General features: G+C 37.4%; 1 protein-coding gene across 1 annotated transcript in view; it reads left to right on the top strand.

Annotated features, from left to right (window-relative positions):
- The window catches only part of LOC148037623 (protein NARROW LEAF 1-like), a 33709-nt gene that overhangs the window by 9145 nt on the left and 4222 nt on the right, over positions 1 to 20342 (top strand). Inside the window, exons 2-3 of the mRNA XM_087677133.1 lie at positions 19075 to 19208; positions 19950 to 20190. Coding sequence (XP_087533259.1) covers positions 19075 to 19208; positions 19950 to 20190 — 375 coding nt within the window. The remainder of the gene's footprint in view (positions 1 to 19074; positions 19209 to 19949; positions 20191 to 20342) is intronic.

The raw sequence follows: 20342 nt of genomic DNA on the forward strand, positions 1-20342 counted from the left end.
AGCTCAAGCAAGCAAGAACAAGAAGAAGAAGAAGAAGAGGAGAGCTACTTTTGGCCACACACAAGAATGAGCTTCTCATTCACTTTTCAACTTTATATACAAAACCCTAAATCCCTTTTGGGCGGTCATCCCCTTTTCCCCTTTTTACATGGCCGGCCATAGCCTAGGCCCTTTTTCCCATTGTCCTTCTATCTTCCTAGCTTCTTGTCCACTGTCCATCTACATTTACAAATTGCACGGGTGAGAGCCCGGCGCTCTTTTACAAGATTTCAGGGTGCGCCTTTTTATTTTAAAATGCGCCCTTCCCCTTTTTCCTTTGCCTTGGACTTTTAAGGTTGCCCTTGCGCTTTTGGCCTTTTTTCCTTTTCTTTCTTCAGTCGGGCTACCTTTTTTCCGCCTTTGCCCTGCGTCTTTTCCACTTCCTTTTGCTTTCTTCGTGTTGGGGTTAACAAGCCCAACAAAGGACTTGTTGCTTTCGAGTTGTTGTGGGAGTTTGAAGAACATTACAACTAGTTGGATGCCCTTAAGCAAAGAGCCCTAAACTCTGAGAAAGTGGAGTTATTCTTGTAGGAGGTTGATCTTGCACTTCACGACAAGTTGGGAGAGTTTCTTCAAGATCGTATGCAACCGATAGGATTGAAGACGGATTGGCAAGATGTTGTTGATGCGGTTTCCACATTGAGAAAGAGGCGGAGATGGAAGGCTCACTTGCAGAACGACATGCAAACATCTCTAGTGATTTCTTCTCCTTTCTCGACTTCTCCTACTTCTCCTATTGCTCCTTCCACATGTTCTCCTATTTCTCATCCTGTGTCCATGCCTACTTCTATGCCTATCCCTACTGCAATAGTCAAACCATCTACCAAACCAATTGTCGAAGTCATGGTGGAGGAAATTTCAAAGAACTTGAAAGATTTTCAAATTAAGATGACCAGAAGAGAATAGCAACCACTTAACCCAGCTCCTATTTCTGCCCCAACCTCTTCTACTCCTATAAATCCTTCCAAAAATGATCGAGTTTGTCGTTGCATGTGGTGCGATAGTCCAGACTATGAGTAGAAGGACTATCAAGACTTTGAATAGGCAAAAAGGCTGAAGTTGGTGGTATGGAAGGACAAGATGATATGTTTCGAAGATACAGAGCAACCGATTAAACCAAATTTTGGTGAAGGAGGTATGAAGAAATTATTGGAGGAGTCTCTTTTGCGCTGATCTTCTTATGTGATGCGAGAAGTTGCAAGAGAGTTTGGAGCCATTGTTGTCGAAAGACAGATCTCCTTTATGGTCCTATGCACTACATGCAGAAAAGAAAGGTAAAGCTTCATTGTTTGAACTTTCAACCATAGGAGATGTAATAAAAAAAGGGAATGGATGGAATGATCGCATAGATGTCTTTTCTATCTATGCTTACATCATGAAATCTCAAGGATTTGAAGTGCTTGTTGAAGAAAAGCGAAAAAGAGACAATGATCAACCTGAAGGATCGAAGAGGGTGACCAGAAGGAGTGATCCAGCTTTTCAGCCTTCTTCTTCAGGACCAAATTAGCAGAGTATGGTTGACATAGAGAAGCCAAAAGTACAAGAAGATAAGAAGGCCCAAAAGAGAAAGGATTCGAGGTCGAGAAAGCAACCTGGATTCAAGTTGTTATCACACATTGAGACGACGAAGGACTTGAGAAATGTACATGAGGATCGAATTCTTAATTGCAAAATTGAATTTACTCTTGAATAAGTCTTGAAGATTTCCAAAAGAGTATTTCATGATGTTATCATTGACATCATAAAAGGAAAATGACAAGTTATTGAAGAGCCAACACAGGATATGATCCATCGAGAGGCTTTAGCTATTGCCGAGGCTACATCCTATTCTAGGAGTTATCTACATATTTATGGATTTTTAGAAGAGATAATATCTAAAATATCATAAATTGTCTAAACTTCTCCAAAAATCTAATATTTTTGAGCCATGGACACTAACACTAATGTCTAAAATGGCATTCGCTCTCTAGATGAATAAGAAAGCTGCACTTTAGAGTTTTTCACATGGTGTGCGCGTAGCGGCACAACAATGTTATACTACTAATCCTATTATATTGTAGTTTTGTAGATGTTTCTATTAACCTTAATGCAAATATTAATGTGGTGGAGGTCATCATCTTAGGATCCTAAATCTTGAGAATAAAGAGAGCGAATGATCACTACAGTATAGGCCTTCTTAGGGCATTCCCCTATCCCATCCTTAGCTACATGAGTAAATGACCACTCCTTGATCTTCTTGACTGCAAGTAGCCACATAGTCCTCAATTATTTCAATACCACAAAGCCCATACTAGTAGCTTTACCTACTCAAGGTGCAAAGTCTCCACACTCTTGATCATGGGAGCCATCCCATGAGAGTGGTATTAGTAGTAGACATGGGCATAGGTAGCAACGTAGTGGATTTTGTGGAGGTTGTTCTAGTGGTGGTTAAAGCCCCTCTCCATAGGTATCCTAGCACCCTAAAGATAGATGCCATGCAACTCCAATTACATATATAGTATTAGCTTAATTCCAAGGCCAAGTACTCCAAAATACTACAAGAAACAAGATCATGAGCTACTTGTGTGCTATAGTAGGAGCAAACTACAAATATTTTTTAAAATCCTTAAAAAACAAAGACCTGAATATAGTACTCCATGCAATCATTTATTAATGCATGAGAACTTTTTTAATCCTCTACATATAGGGCTCATAGAACATTGAAATTAAGAGAGGATCATAAATGCGATGATATGAAGAGAGCCATGGTCAAACATAGAGTAGTGGAAAATATGAGAAAGTCGGCCAAGGCTTGGATTCTAAGTGAATGGCAAGCCAAACCTATAGTATGTTATAAATGCCACCAACCTGAACATCTAGCAGCAAATTGCCATTCAAAGAAGCCACCTGTCCATATCAACTACCTTGGAGCCATGGAAGATGACGAACATGAAGAAATGCATGATTTCACGGAAGATGAAGATGACATTACTACTCCTTCGGATACTTTACCAGGTATGCCAGCTCCACATTCTTTATTGACAATGAAATGTTTAGTGCATGGAAAGGAAAAGATTATTTTGCATGATGACTGTAGTACTCATGATTTTATTTCTACAAAGCTAGTGAAAGAATTGAAGTTACAGACTGTACCTACGCATTATCGCATTAAAGCAGCATTCTTAGGCACTAGGTATAATGGAAACCAAGAAGTACATGACTTAGAAATTCAAATTGGTGAATACACTGAAAGAAGAAATTTTCTACTTGTACCATTGCAGTCCAGTGACATTATTTTAGGTATGCCTTGGCGTCATCAGCATAACCCTGATATAGATTATTCCACACATTCAATTAATATTCAATTTCAAGGAAAACATATTACATTGTATGGTATGCATGCATCTAATGCTTTTCCACTGCTTTCTCATACTCAAGCTAAACATGCATTATGCAAAAGTAGTAAATCTTATCTCATTTGGATGATTGAACTGCAAGTTAAAGAAAATCATATGCACCCTAGGCATAAAGAATTTCTTGCATACTTTAAAGACTGTTTTGCAGAAGATCTACCACCTGGTTTACCTCCTTCACGTTCAGAAGACCATAAAATAGATTTGATTCCTGGTACACAACCACCTTGTAAAGCACCATATAGGCATAACCAGATAGAGAAAAAAAAAATTCAAAATCAAGTTGAGGAATTACTAAATAGAGGATTGATTAGACCTAGTAGTTCTCCATTTGGTGCACCTGTTTTGTTGGTAAAGAAGAAAAATAATACCTATCGTATGTGCATTGACTATCGTGCTTTAAATAAGATCACAATAAAGAATAGGTATCCAATTCCTAGAGTCGATGACCCTATGGATAAACTACAAGGTTCTGCTATATTTAGTAAAATAGAAGTTAAATCTGGTTATGATCAGGTGAGATTAGATAAGTCTGACATATTCAAGACTGCATTTAGGACACAATTTGGTCATTATGAATTTTTAGTGATGCCTTTCGAATTGACTAATGCACCTACTACATTTAGCAGAATGATGAATCGTATCTTTTTGAGATATCAGCATTGTGTTATTGTCTTATTTGATGATATTTTGGTGTTTAGTCAAAATGAGAAAGAACATTATGAACATTTGTCCTTGGTTTTCAAGTTATTAAAAGATAATCAACTGTATGCAAATCCGAAAAGAGTGAGTTCTTTAAAACAAAAATTGAATATTTAGGTCATATCGTATCATCTGATGGTATTAAGGTTGACCCTAAGAAAATAGAAGAAATATTGAATTGGCATATACTTAAAAATGTGCATGAGTTATGATCATTCCTAGGTCTTGCTAGTTTCTACAAGAAGTTTGTGCATAATTTTTCATTACTTGCTTTACCATTGACTAAACTTTTAAAGAAAGGTATTGTTTATCATTGGTATGATAATCAACAGAAATCCTTTGACTTATTGAAACATGCATTAACCCATGCTCTTGTATTACAATTGCTTGATTTTAATAGACCATTCTTTTTAGTAGTTACTGATGCTAGCGGATCTGGAATAGGAGCCGTACTTATGCAAGACAATCATCCCATAGCCTATTCTAGTTGTAAACTGAAACCCTCCGAACTGAAATATTCCACATATGATAAAGAATTATTAGCTGTGGTACAAGCTTTAAGACAATGGAAACATTACTTAATGGGTTCTGAATTTATGATTAAGACGGACCAACAAAGTATTAGGCATTTACTTAGCCAACCTCAAATATCTGACCGACATATCAAATGGGTAGCCTTTATTTAGAGTTTTCATCCTATCATTCAATATCAACCCAGTAAAGAAAATGTAGTGGCTGATGCATTAAGTAGAAGACCTACCATTCATAATATTTATGTTATATCATTTGATTCTTTAATTCCTATGAAAGATACTTATCATCAGGACATTACTTTTCATGCTGATTGGAATAAATTAGTTCAAAATAACTGGATTCCTATTGATTCACTGTCTTATAATGATGGATTCATGTTTTATGAAAAGAGATTATGTGTTGCAGTTTCATTCAGATCTTTTGTTTTGAATGAGATTCATTGTCCTCCATATCAAGGTCATAGAGGTATCATATCTACTTTACGTACATTAACTAAAGATTTTTATTGGCCGCATATGGACACTGATGTATCTAACTTTGTTTCTGAATGTTTGATTTGTCAAAGAGTTAAGAGACATCATGGTAAAAAATATGGATTACTTATGCCTTTATCTATTCCATCGAGACCATGGGAACAAATTTCTATGGATTTTATTATTGGTTTACCCAATACTAAAGCTAACCATGATATGATCTGGACAGTAGTAGACAGGTTTAGTAAACAAGCATATTTCATTCCATGTAAGAAAACTTTAACAACATCACAGGCAGCACAATTGTTTTTGAAAACTGTTTTTACTAACCATGGATTACCAAAAGTTATTATTTCTGATCGTGATTCAAGATTTTGTAACAACTTTTGGATTACTTTGTTTGCTAACCTAGGCACAAAAATTGATTTCTCATCTGTATTTCATCTTGAAAGTAATGGACAAACAGAAGCCACTAACAGTACTATACTAGATCTTTTACGTGCTTACACTATTTCTAAACCACAAACATGGGATACACATTTGCATTTATTACAGTTTGCATATAACAATACACCACACACATCTACAAAGAAAGCACCGTTTGAAGTGATTTATGGTTATAGATTGTCTACACCTGTTGCATCTTTATCAAATAGAATTCAGAGTGCTGATGATATTGCTAGTATGCACAATACTATTTTTGATGAGGTTAAAGACATGATTGCCAAAGCCCAGCAATCATATACCAAACAAGTCAATAAGAAAAGACAAGCAATGAATTTCAAAGTTCATGACTATATTTGGTTGAGAATAGAAAAACGTAGATTACAAAGTGTAGATAGACACCCAGTTGTGAAATTAGCACCTAGATTCTATGGACCATTTAAGATCATTCACAAAATTAATGACAATGCATTCAAGTTAGAATTACCACCTCACTGGAAAATTCACAACACATTTCACATTAGTTTATTACGACACTTTAGAGGCCAATTACCTGTACACCCTGTTTATGAAAACCCACCTTTGTTAGAGAAAGAGACTGAAATACTTGAACCTGAAGCTATCATAGACACTGATTTTATGACCACTAGAACTGGCCGAAGATATTTTAGATATTTAGTCAAATTTAAGAACCATCCTGTAGAGGAAGCCCAATGGATGCACGCTAGAGACTTAAATGCTTTCCCCACTCTGCTAGCTCCACATTGAGCTAATAGCAATTGAGGTCAATTGCTATCCACCCCGGGGTATGATGCCAGGAGGCATATTTCATGGTGGATTCCGTGCCACGGTGGATTCCATGAGGTTTTACGGTGGATTTCGTAAATTTTGATGACCGGGGCTCATACACAAAGTGGATTCTTTGTGCGAGAAGTTGATGTGGACGCCTATCCTTTTCGGGCGTTTCATTAATTTAGTATGTACATGGGTGATTCCATAGCGGGTGATTCCACAAAATGCATATTAAATTAATAAACGTTTATGAGTTTAGAGTGCGCACTCGTAATAAATTAAGGTTAGGATTGATTTCTAACCATTTGATTTATTTATGTAGCTGAAGACTGCTAGGTATTCACTTTTATCAATTTAATTGTATTATTTTACTAACGATTGTGAATACTTCAGTTGATGTGTAGAGATAGCAGCAGTGGCGGAGGAAAGCATTTGAGGATAGCGAGTATTCGATTTATCATTTATTATTTTGATGGGCGCATACCTTAGGCATGGCGCCTATATTTTATCGTGCCTATTTATTGAGGTGTTGGATATTTATTTATTATTTTGTATGCGCATGGGCGCACAATTATGTTATTTGTACTTGGACATTGTATTGGGTACGCCTGACTCTTTGGGCACCGCCCATTAGCTTTATTTCTATTTTGTGCTAAAGAAAACTCAAAAGCTAAAAGCTTGCTATTTTGTAATTTGGGCTATTATTTGAGCTTGAAGATGAATAATACATAAAATACATGCTTTGTGGAGCGCTCACACAAGGCATGGGGGGAGATTGCACCCAATTGGTCTCTTGTTCATGTCGTGCATGCTTTTTACCTTGAGTTTTGTGCAAAAAGTAGAGTCCTTTTGTTCTTGGGGACCTTCCGGCATTCACTACGCGAGCGTATAACATCCGATCTGCGCACCATATAAGCTTTCAAAATCTTCTCTTCTTGGAAAGAGACTTGAGTTGATCTTTATGCAAGATGTGGTTGTTCCAAGACCTACTATGCAACACCAATTTTGAGATATCTCTCTGTGTGTTGCTCGGATGAAAAAACGTCCAACACAAAAGTTGTAGATCACGTTGTTTCCGATAACACTAGCATGACTTTTTTAGAGATCGTATTTCTATCACGAGGTATTTTAATAATGAATTCACTATGTCTTTTTTTTAAAAACAGCTTCTCAAACTTGTACTCTTAACTTGTGGTCCATGCAACCACCTTAAGGAGAATTCATTAGATTTCCTTGAACCTCAACCTTAAGATTGACTTCCACACAAAAGATTGTGTCACACTACAAGGGACTGGGGCAATAGCGACGCTGATTAGCAACGGCGTTTATCGGCGTCGCTATTGGCGTCGCTATATGCGTCGCTATTTGCTAATGTGCTTTGTGTCTGGACAAAGTTGGGGCCTCGTGAAGAACACATCATGGGTATGGGAAGAGCTTGGGGCAAAACTAAGTACTGGATATCAAAGTGCAAACGGGATCAAGTTTTGACAAACTAGTCAAAGTTAAAGGAAATAATTGATGTGGCAAATAATAAAAATCATGTGTGAATGTCTTGTGTGATACATGACAGGTGCAATGGGCTATAGTGTGGGAGTGATATACTTCTTTATTATCTCCAAATAATACGGAGATGAGAGTGGTTGTGCTTACGGAAATACCTAAATGCTCTACTAAATTCTGGCTAATAGAGGATATGGTACTATTTGAATCTAAAAGTGCTTCATGGGGTCTGTGAAAGATCTTGGCCAACATTAGACACACCATGCATACAAAAGTTGCTGAAGCATGAATCTACAGGGGGTGCCCTTCCATCAGCCACCCGCTCAGATATTTTTCAAAATTGCTGGTAAGGTTGCCACATTAGCTAATTGGAATTGAGTGTTTTGTACTTGATGATTTGCTCATAGTCGTTGACAGTGCTTGCAAATATGTTCATATTGGTTGCACTAGAAACATTTTGGGCAGCCTTATGCATCCCGAAGTGGCAAGTCACGGTGATTACTGACTTGAGCATTTTAGATGTTGATGTCCATGGAGGTAGGCTGATGATCAAACACTTGTCATGGAGGAACCATATGTGTTACCAAGATGTTATTTTCTGCATTGTGTGTTGTACTTTCAATTTGTTGTGCAATCTAGATTGTTGCGTGAAAGGAAGTTGGGCATTAGTTGCAAATCTGGCGAGATAGATCATGGTGAAGGTGAGGACAAAGGAAGAACAACTTCATTTCTTCAAACATGGTGGGATTAGCACGCAATAATAGTTGATTTAGCTTAATTGCAAACTGTGCTACTAGTTCGAATTGTTGTAGGGTCAATGTTTTTAATTGTTGGAGAGTAGTCTGCATGACATTGTGATTAGCAAAATTTTGAATTAACAAAGATCTTTGATTTAGCATCCTCTTACTGCTAGACAAACCACATTGCGACTATGCCTTTGAGTAGAGTGGGGCCTCCATTACTTTGCGGGTGCTGATAGCTAACAACGTTCTCAAAATTATCTAACCATGTCAAAAAACCTTCTATGTGAAGGTCGGGAAATGCTTTGGGATGCACATTGGGGATCAGGCTCATGTGTGGGAGCCTTTCGTGAATAGATAACTAAGAAGGGCTTGATTAGTATTGTTGATTTGAACCACCATACTAGACATAGCTTGGAACACTTTTTCTATTGGAGTTGCATTGGAAAACTGGAGATTCAATGAGTCATCCTCATAAGGATGGCTCTGGGGTGAAATTGGGTGATTTTGGTAGAGCAGCTGGCGAAAGATGACCCGATTTAGTCTCTATAAAGCAACAAATGGTGCGATGAACACAGAACTCCTACATGAGCTAGGGGAGAATTGCTCATTGCTTGATCCACCAATGTGGTGTGTGCAGGTTTAGTCCAGAACCTGCCCTTATTCTAGGCGTCCTCTTCTCTTTTTATTCCCATTTGGTCATACATCAAGAATGTCTCCACAACTGAAATCTTGAAGCCGTTTTGGTAGTTATACCTACGTGGCAAGGTCCGGTCCTACAGCTTGGTTGGCATCATATCATGCACTTCAGCTAGGCTCGACCCTATGGTCATTACTATATATATACATATATAGTACCATACTAAAAAACTTGGGATTCTTCCAATGCTTAATTTTGTATATGAAAAGTGGAAACCGATAAATATGTCTATATATTTATCAAAACCCTATAATGTAACCTATCATTAAAAAGCACACTAAAAATGGAATCTAATGAGCCATCGAGCTCATGCATTCAGGTACATGCATTTTGCCAGTTCGATGTTCCACTACAATACTCTATGTATATATTTTAATTTTTATTTTCAATAAACAAACACAAGAGTCTAGTTTTCATTTAATTTAAAGTTTCAATTTCAAAAATTAATAATAAAAGAGAGATAGAGTTGTTTACCATAATTCATGTTTAGGTCAAAACTGTAAATTTGTATTGCTTACGCACTAGTCTGACCAACCTCTACAATACTATGTGGAATGGAAACAATTCAAGCACCGAGAGCAATCACAAGTGCAAGGAAGGGGGTGCCAAATTAAGGAGAGAGAGGAGAGAGCACACTAGATAGAGCTAGTGAAAGAGAGAGATAGAGACACATGATTTTGAGTATGTATATATAAATCTCATTGGCAAAAAATGGATCAATTTCTAGTCATCGGGGCAAGGTGTCGCTTAAGCAATGTTCATCATTGTTTATGCTATGCTTGTTGTCACTTAAGTGACACACAATTTTCTAAGGACTTTCATACCAATAGCGACACTAAAGGGTCACTAGGTGCCTCGGTAAAGTGCTCGCATATGCGACGAATAGTAGCGACATCACCTGCGATGCAATGTGGCATCGCTTTACGACGTGTAAGCGTTGCTAGAGATGTCGATGCATACCCAATAGCTAGTAGTGCTAAAAGCTCAATACACATTTCAGCAGGACAATCAAATAATCGTTTAGTCTTTTTAATCGAAAATGGTAGCACTTGAAGATGATAATATTAAAGGTGCGACTCATTGTCTTTTTTGAGGCAAGTCATAAGAAGGACGCCTTTGCCATTTCGTCTCAGAACAAACAAACCTTTCTCGAATAAAGAAGAAGAAGAAAAAGTAACAGCGCGATCATAGCAGGACGTTCTCAATAACGTTATCATTGACGTCAATGAACGATGCTTTCTGAAGGTTTTTTTTTTCAAGCTAAGAGTAAGAAAAGTGTAATCATTGACAATGTTATCTGAAGCTTTTTGAAGCTTTTTTTTCTGAAGCCACGAGCTTTCGAGATGGCGTCGATTATAAAACATGACGAGGAGGAGAACCCAACAACGAAGAACGCAGCAGAAGAGAAGGATGGTGATGCCGAAAGCCGACGATGAAGCTGCTGTAGTACGAAGGAAGACATAGCAAAAGGTAGCAACAATGATGATAAAGCCGAAGGCGATGACTGAAGCATCGAGGAACGTGCTGAAGGGGTCATCCTGTAGTCGAAGAGACCATTCCAATGATAAAGGAGCTATGCAGAAGACGACGGCAAGCCAAAGGGAGAGAAGACACTGGCACAAGGAACTTTGGACATGAAACTAGATAGCAAATACACAAATATCTAGTAAATGCACAAATTTTTCTAGTTAGTACCTACGAATTTTTTAGTTGAAACTAGGTTTTTAGTTTTACTAGATAAAAGTGAAGCTATGACTAGTGAAATCCATGTCTATACAGTAAAGTGAGAAGATTTTCTATATAACATCTAATATAGCGATGTTTAGTAGATTAAAAAATCAGGCCATAACTAGCAAAATAATTGTACATAGCAAATGAGAACTAATTTGTGTATAGCATCTAACATAGTCATGCTAATGTAATTAAGTAACACACATCACAATGGATAGGCCTAACCATAATCCATGTAGAACAATTTCAAAAAAGACATTATGGATATATGCTCCTGATGGATATGCACATATATGTCCAAAATGTACATGAAAGCTAAGATACACTTCATGTCTCCTTCATGAGAATTTGGATTAATTTCAATTCCCATAGACATTGCACAAATTCCAATTCAATTCAATGGCTCTAGAGCTTAAAATGTCCTTATCTATTGACATCATAAAAAATATTTGGATTAAAATGTCTAAATCATACATCAACATGAGCACAAACAATAATCAATAGTTATTTGGGCCCCTTACAAACAAGGAGCACACATATCTATTGATAGCACACAAACTATTTGGATTATAACCACATTTTCCTTAAATGAATGCCACAAGCCCTCATAAGTATGTGGATAATTGAGGTATAAAATGTCCTAACTCTTTTTTTCTAGTGAAGAATGTTAATAGTAGATATCAACAAATTGCCATAGATAAGGAAATCTGAAAGAAAAAAATACTTAAAAGGTAAATATTTTTCTTGAAAATAATTAATGTCATGAGATGAATATAAAACAAGATATTTCTAGATATTCCTCTTTGTTCTAAATGCTCGAGTGATGTGTAAGCATATATGATTACATACATTATCTAAAAATAATAATAAAATGACTAAATAGAACAATCACTTTTATTTTATAATCAACAAATTGTCATAGATAAGGAAATCTGAAAGAAAAAAATTATTAAAAGATAAACATTTTTCTTTAAAATAATTAATGTCATGAGATAAATATAAAACAAGGTATTCCTAGACATTCCTCTTTGTTATAAATGCCTGAGTGATGTGTAAGCATATATACTTACATACATGATCTTGAAAAAATAATAAAATGACTAAATAGAACAATCACTTTTATTTTATAATCAACAAATTACCATAGATAATGAAATCTGAAAGAAAATAATACTTAAAAGGTAAATATTTTTATTTAAAATAATTAATGTCATGAGATGAATATAAAACAAGATACTTGCTGAATAAAATATTTTTAAAAATTATTAAACTGATGGAAACCATGTATTGGGGCATCACAAATGGCCAAGAGTTTAGTATTGGATAGCTTTGGATCCCTTTCGTTTAGTTTTGGCCATATTTAATGTTTGAGATTAAACCAACATTACATTTATTTGCAATTCAGAAAAAAAAAAACCAAAGGTTTACAAAGGTATTGGTTTTATAAACATATACTAAGTATTAGAAAAATAAATACATTAAAACAAGAAGCTCCATCTTAGTGTGGGGGGAATGTTGGTGTGGTGAGAACCAATGTTTCCCAAGAAAGTTACTTTGTCTTTCAAATGATCCAACAAAACACAACACAGCCTTGTTGACCAGCCAAAAAAGAATACTTAGCCTCTCTCAACAAACTCTCACACACACTATACAAATTGATCTTCCAGGCATCCTGCAATTGAAGCAACAATTTTTCTTGCTTGTATTTCATGCAAAAAATTTCCTAGACATAAACGAAGAAGCTTCATTCATAGTGCAACCTTTTGTGAGAATATCAAAGTGAGTGTATCAAAAACATTGATCTATTTTCTCAAAGTAATGGGGAAATCTTTGTTTAAAATGCTATAAATACAAAAGTACAAATGTTTTTAATGATGTATAGGCCACTTGTATATTCAAGTCAGAATGATTATCCATCGAGAGGACTAACTGAATTCACATCCTAGATGGTATCATATCCTAGATGGTATCATATACACATCCTTTGGATTTGATATACCAATAAATAATTATAGAAATTTTCTTATGTTATTTAGCTTTGATAAATTGAGAGGCAGAGTCTTTATCACCACCCCAATTATGGTAGCTTTAGAATAGAGTAGAGAAAACTTCTCCTTACTAGCTTCTAGTGATCTTTTTTTCTTCAATCACTTGTGTTTGTGGCCAAGGGCATTACCTCAAGTCACTCATGTTTGGCCAGGAGCATAATAGCATGTTATCTATGATAGACAATATCTATGATATCTATATTTATATATAATGTCTATCAACTTACTTGTCTACGTATATGAAAAACTTCAATATAACTAGCCTCCTTAAAAACATATAAAACTTACAAAGTATGATGTGGCATTTCATCTTGGTTAAGGTTAGGATTTTTTTATTTTCCCACATATATAAGTTTATTGCACTTACTTTGATGATCCCAAATCACATTAGAGTTTAAGGACACATTGCACTTACTTTGATTATCCCAAATCTAATTATGTGTACTCTACCAATTAATTATGTGGGGACTAATTGTAAATCATCTAGGAGACCCAATTTGGTACTAATTATGTGTACTCTACCAATTAATTATGTGGGGACTAATTGTAAGTCATCTAGGAGACCGAATTTGGTACTAATATGGATTTGAAGAACACTCTCTGATCATAGATGTTCCACAAGGTAATCCTTTATCTTTTGTTTTATTTGAGCATGAGTTTGGTACTTTAGATTTATCCTCACATTTTCTACCCTTGCCTCCCACTTTCAATAAACATATACATTTATTAACATTAACTCTAGGACTGTACTTTAGACCTACCATAAGTTATCTAGTCTTAGCACACATTGTCTCTCATGCACATTTAGGCTTTAGGCCATCATTAAACACTTAGAGGTGTATCACTTTGCACCATGGTGCTTTGTTGTTTTGGGAATGGCAGTTGTGCATTATGCATCTCCCCCATATCCGCAAGTGCATCATACTCTATCATCTGATCTGATCATGTGGGGAATCCCCCCTAGCACGTTGTACCACCCTCCCTTGTTGCTTATAGGCACAAATCCCACTCATGTGAAGATGAGTCACCTTCTTTCTTGAAGGAAAAGAGGGAGTGCAAAGGAATCCCTTCCATAGAGGAATCCATATTGAAAATTATGTAGCACCTATGGTAGTATGAGCTTTACTCTTCATGATATCACCTTTGCAATGATTTTGTAGATTACATTTGGAATTTGAGGGGCCTTCATATGTTTGATTTATCTTGAATCCAATACTTGGGGAGTAGTTTAATTCTTCTTTTATGAGCAATGCTAGGGATCTCACCTCTTCTTACATAAGCATTGGCAAAGCATGTAAGCCTCTACCAATCCACATCCTAGATGGTATCATATACCTCATGTGAGGGATACCATTCAAACCAAGCATCAATCTTTTTTCATTTTTCTCAACACCACATAGTGAAGTTCCTCCTTTGAAAATATTTTAGCTTGTAGTAGGGACACCTAAATAAAGAAAGTAGATTGCACTAGTTCCAAGAATTGATAAACTAGAAGTTAATATTCTTGCTCATCAATAACTGATCGCTGTATGTTGGATAGGTGGTCTAGATGCTTTGCAAAGATTTCCAATCCTAGCTATGGTACAACCTGCCACCCTCCTTGATTGGTATAGGTCTTGTCTCATCTTGCAACTTGCTAAGACTAGTCCTTATGCTTGTTATAAAAAGCAAAGGCCATCTACAATCATGTGGGAAACATCCAACAAATCATACGTTCTCTTCAAGTGATGAAAATTTTCCTTATCATATGCAATCATGGTACAATTTGTATACAACTAGTCAGCCTCACTTGGCAACTTGTTCTAGTCCCTTGCCAAGATGGTATACTCTTGTGAAACTTGTCCTTTCAAAGTTTCCCAAATCCCTAATCTATTCATGGATGCAAGAGGGCCATATATTGACCACATGTCAACTACCATTTTGTTGTATTTCATGGAAGGAGCAACCACAACCCCTCCCTCTCATTTTAGTATGGGACTAAAATCTTGCTCCATCAATAGGATCACTCCTCCCTTTCCTCTACTTGAAGAAGAGTAAAAACACACACAACTGGGAAGGTCTAGTGCTTGGATGTATTCATTGGTGAGATTTAGCCCTTGCATGGCCGATGCATTAGGTTTCCTTGCCCTTAACAACCTTCTCCAAGCTACCTTTTGGCTTTGTAAACATAGGCCTTTAGCATTCTATGAGGTGAGGTTAACTTCTTAGAGGTTTTAACAATATATTTATTCACCATCATGATCCAAGATGGCCTCAACTTTATTAGTCAGAGGATCATAAAAATTTTTATCAACAAAAGGTGATCTAGCAAACAAGAGCTATATTGTCCATACATGTGACATACTTTCCGCTACTTAGGGCTGCATGCATGCACATGAGGTACACATACACACAAAGAGAGATTATTTTGAAAAATATATAAGCAACATTTTTCAAATGAATTTGAAAATTTAATAAAGGAAGGCATGCATAACTGGGGATTTGGAGCTCATGCTACAAAAAGGTATTAAACCCATTCATGTGCTAGAATAAAACTACCAATAATTAAGGGAAACATTCAGACACATAAGGCTTTTCATTCTTAGAGGTGGCATGGCTTTTGCTATTGGAAGGCACGTTTGGCAACATTCTTCTTGGAATGTTGGCACCAAAATAGGGATATGTGGTAATGGGAGAGAAACAGGGACTCCAGAGTTGAAAGAAGAATACACAGAGAATGCCAAATCCACAAGCATTGCCAAGGCATAAATGAACATCATCCTGGATGGCAGATGGGACGCAGTAGTGGGGCTGGGGACATGGTGCGTTGGAGGGAAGGACCACAGTAGAGGAGACCATATGCCAGCATGGGAAGATGAATGTCGATGCTGGAGGTGTCGATGATGTCATCATTGGCGCTGTTGTAGAGGGGCTCACTGGATGGCGGAGTACTAAACATCACTTGCACAGGAGCACTCAGAATTAGATAGATGATGACTGCTCGTACTGTAACCTAACAGCAATACTCTGCTTAGGCTGGCTGGCATATAAAGTAGCTGCGACAGACAGTTGGGCTGTCTGGCATATGAGTAACTATAAGCTGTTGCGTCGACGGAGAGGCAAACGGTTGCCTGGCGTATCATTCTGATCTTTTAGTTTGTGAGGTTCTCTAACAGTGTACTACTATCTGATTGGCGTTGAAGGCTGCGTGTATTTGCAGCTCTCACCTAGACTTTTTTCTTGTTGCCGCTACCCCTAAAGGTGGTTGTACTGCTTGGCTTACGCAAGGATCGTGATGAGAGGATGAAGCAAGGGATCAACATGCAAATTGAGGCAGATCGCGACACCTTTAACAGATGGTGAGCAAGAGATCTTTTAACCGACCAAGAAGAAATCTTCGGGATTGAGGAGCAAGGGCAAAGAAACTGGCACCTGTTAACCAGCAAGTGTTGGATGCATGCATAATCAATGTTCTAATTCAATGGGTGTTTTTATTTAGTGAGTAGTAGGGTGGCTTTGTGAAACAGTGTAAACAATCATCATGATTTGAGTGGACAGTTTCCGGGATTGATTGGAAGCTCTGTAATACTAAATAAGAGCAGTTCGTTTCGTGACAAGTCAATGGTGAAAGAGACGGATGATTTGATACTCTTAGTGGCATTATGGATAGCATTCAGAGATCTGTGCAAGGAGAAAGGGAGATAAACCTGCCATCCTTCGAAGAAGTTGCTTGCATTTTGGAAAGCTCAATACATTGAGGAAGAGTAGGCTCCATCAAGGAAGAGGACTATTACTTGAGGAAGAGGACCTGTTGGGCTCCTATCTGAAGAAGAAGACTGCTTCTTTTGTTTCAGGCATATTAAAAGTGGCATATGTGCTAGAAACATCTTCATCCATAGGTATATTAGAAGTAGCATATATGTTAGAAACATCCTCTTTTGTTTTAGGCATATTAGTAGTAGCATTTATGCCAAAAAAATCACCAAATTTTGTCTCATCATAAGTGGGATATCTTGTACTTTCTACTACGTCAATGGTTGTTGGTTCTATATCATCTAAACAAACAGGGGTATGTATGATGCAGGTAACTTCATTGTGGTAGGTATGAGGTCATGAGATGTAGCTTCATTGTGGCAGGTATGAGATCGTGAGATGCATGGTTTTACTAGCTTCAGTGGGCATTGAGGGCTTCCAACTGTTGAATCATTTAACAAGCACAACACCAATGCTGAAGTAGCCTTTGAAGATCTCAAAGAATATTTATTCCGCAGCAAGTTGGACCACTGAGACCTTGCAATTGACACTAAATGAAAAAATAGTGAAATCAAGAAAGCATGTGCCTATTAAATGCAGGAGAAAGCCCATGTGACAGTAGCGATGTCTCAAAATGGTAAGATATGAGGTTAGGATCCATGATGTTGGCTTAGAGGAATGGCCTGTTATTCAGGATGAATGAAAGATGCAGGAAAAATTAATGCATACTCACAGTGATGGAGTGTGTCAAGGAGACATTGATCTTCACAAGTAGGTTGGAACCTACTTATGGCAGAGAACTCTTTAATCTACATTTAGGACTTGGGTTTTGTGTATGATTTTATCTGAGCAGGTACTATCTCCCAGCTACGTGTTTTATTACTCAATATTAGATTCTCTAAGAATCTTCAAAAGCAGGGATTCTTTTCTTTGGGCTCTAGGAGAACCATCCAATGCTAGCCTTTGCAAAGAGGAGAGAGCAGTAGGAAGGATCAAGATAGATCTTTTAACTTCTCCTCCTCCATTCTTTCACAAAGCCAAGAGGACTGCAGTAGAGTTCTCCTTCCCTTTGGTGGACCCAAATGTTAACAGTTTTACCAGCAAAGGTATGGACCTAGTCTTCCTTATAGCCATCGGGCCCTCTGCACATGGTGCTAATATGGTCAACACTGCCAGGGCATCATCAATTAAGCCTGCATTTCCATCAGTTAAGAGACTGGCAAGCTTGCCCCATCTGCTTGTAGAGTCCTCCATTCTTTCACAAAGCCGAGAGGACTGCAGTAGAGTTCTCCTTCCCTTTGGTGGACCCAAATGTTAACAGTTTTACCAGCAAAGCTATGGACCTAGTCTTCCTTATAGCCATTAGGCCCTCTGCACATGGTGCTAATATGGCCAACACTACCACGGCATCATCAATTAAGCCTGCATTGCCATCAGTTAAGAGACTGACAAGCTTGCCCCATCTGCTTGTAAATTTTTCAAATTGCCTGCAACAATGGAGGGAAGACAGTGGCCTTCTTAGCAGACACATAGGGTTGTAACAAAAGGCCAAGACAACCCAAAGTAATCTTCTGGCATTTACTTCTCTTCTTATTCACTGTTTAAGAACATACACTCATGCTCAATACAGCCCATGGAACCTCATTCAAAAGATCACAATCACACCCAAAAGAGCTTGAATGACAACCCCATTCCCTGCAAGCTTGAAATATATTCTAACATCAGTAGTTTCTGAGCAGTTGCTCTGCCTCCAGACATCTCAAGGGAAGCAGCTTTCTCACTGACTATGGAGAATAATCATGACCTTCTTCAGGCTCATGATGCAAGTCAGACTGTTGTGCAAGCCCCTGACATCGCTATTCGGCTAGCTTCTCAGGAAGTAGGACATGCTCTAAGGTAGCAAGGGATTTCCTTTTGTCTTCCTATATGTCCTTTCTAATTGATCAGTGTTTTGTATTTTGCTCCTAGTAAAAGGCAGAAGACCTGTCTACAGCATGCATCTCGGCTAAAGAGGAGTTTTAAACCTTAAGTCAGTATGCAGCTGCTTAGCCAATTCTATTTAAGCTTGTAGGAAAATTTTGATCTCTCTTAGTATGAATGAAGGACCAAATCAAGACTCACCACATCAAATACTTTCACGGTTGACAACATCAAACTTGCTATGAGTTTGTCCTCTTTAACTCTCATCTACATGTCTTTTGTAGCAAGAGTTTGTCCTCTTTAACTCTCACGGTTGACCAACTGGAGGCATATGGTGTGATGTTGATGTGGTAGAGTTCTATTATTTTCATATTCCAGCCGCAACCCCTGAGCAAGAGGTGTACACAGAGCTGGATGAAGGTTTAAGGGGCAATGACCCATCCATCGGTCCAGGATCTCAGGTAAAAAGCCAGTGAATAACTTCAAAGTTTGAATACAAACTACTCGTCTTGAAATTTAGTCATTCTATAATTTTACGTTTGTTTTGGAGGTGTGCATCTTACAACCAAGTTTCTAAATTTTATCTCAAGGATCAGTTGCATAGCCTTAGAGCATGGTCATAACTGGGATGTGTCTACTCTTTTGATGTCATGCTTGTGGTCTTAGTTCAATTTTCGGATCAACTGTAGGCCCTTTTATGTAATCAAGATTGATGTCTTATATTGATCTAACAAAATATTTAGTATTTTTTATTTAATTGAGTTGTATAAACTAGCATATCAAATGAGGGCATTTGATGCATTATGATAGTGTACAGTTTAGTGGTAGATTGATATGTCTACATTGATATTCGAGGGGCATCACTCTCGAATCTATCATCATTTTGTTTATCGATATACTCAATTGCAGCATGATGATGTCCATATTTGTGTATAGAAAATAGAAATGACCATCTCATGTGTTTCTATGTTTTTGGTGTCATTAGATGTTTTTCGCACATTTTTCCCCTCCTTTCCATAAACTTTGAGAAATGTTGAGAGTGTGTACATGCTTCATCATATATCAATTAAACAACTGATGGTGTTTTTTACACTGTAGAGGTGAAGATTGGCAGATTTTTAGTTGCAATATATGTACATAATTGTTGCATCATTACTAGTTTGACAATTCTGATACGTTTCTCTCTTTGGTGAATTTCACAGGTTGCAGGTCAGGAGACATTTGGTACACTTGGAGCCATAGTACAGAGTAGGAAAGGGACTCGTCAGGTTGGGTTTCTGACAAATCGACATGTTGCGGTTGATTTGGACTACCCCAACCAGAAGATGTTCCATCCACTGCCTCCAAATGTTGGACCTGGTGTTTATTTGGGTGCAGTGGAAAGGGCAACGTCTTTTATTATAGATGAGCGGTGGTATGGCATTTTTACAAGTGTGAATCCAGGTTTCCCTCTTTGCTACTTGTTTTTGAGCTGCCTGCTGTTAAGCCATTCTGTATTGTCCATTTTATAAACTTCTCTGTGAGTTGAAACAAGAATTCTGGTTTCTGTTTCTTGATATGACAATATTGATACTTGATGATGTTTGCTCATGGGG

This window comes from Lygodium microphyllum, chromosome 4 (assembly GCF_053477565.2).
Source record: "Lygodium microphyllum isolate KBCC chromosome 4, Lygodium_microphyllum_v1.1.10, whole genome shotgun sequence".
NCBI lineage: Eukaryota > Viridiplantae > Streptophyta > Polypodiopsida > Schizaeales > Lygodiaceae > Lygodium > Lygodium microphyllum.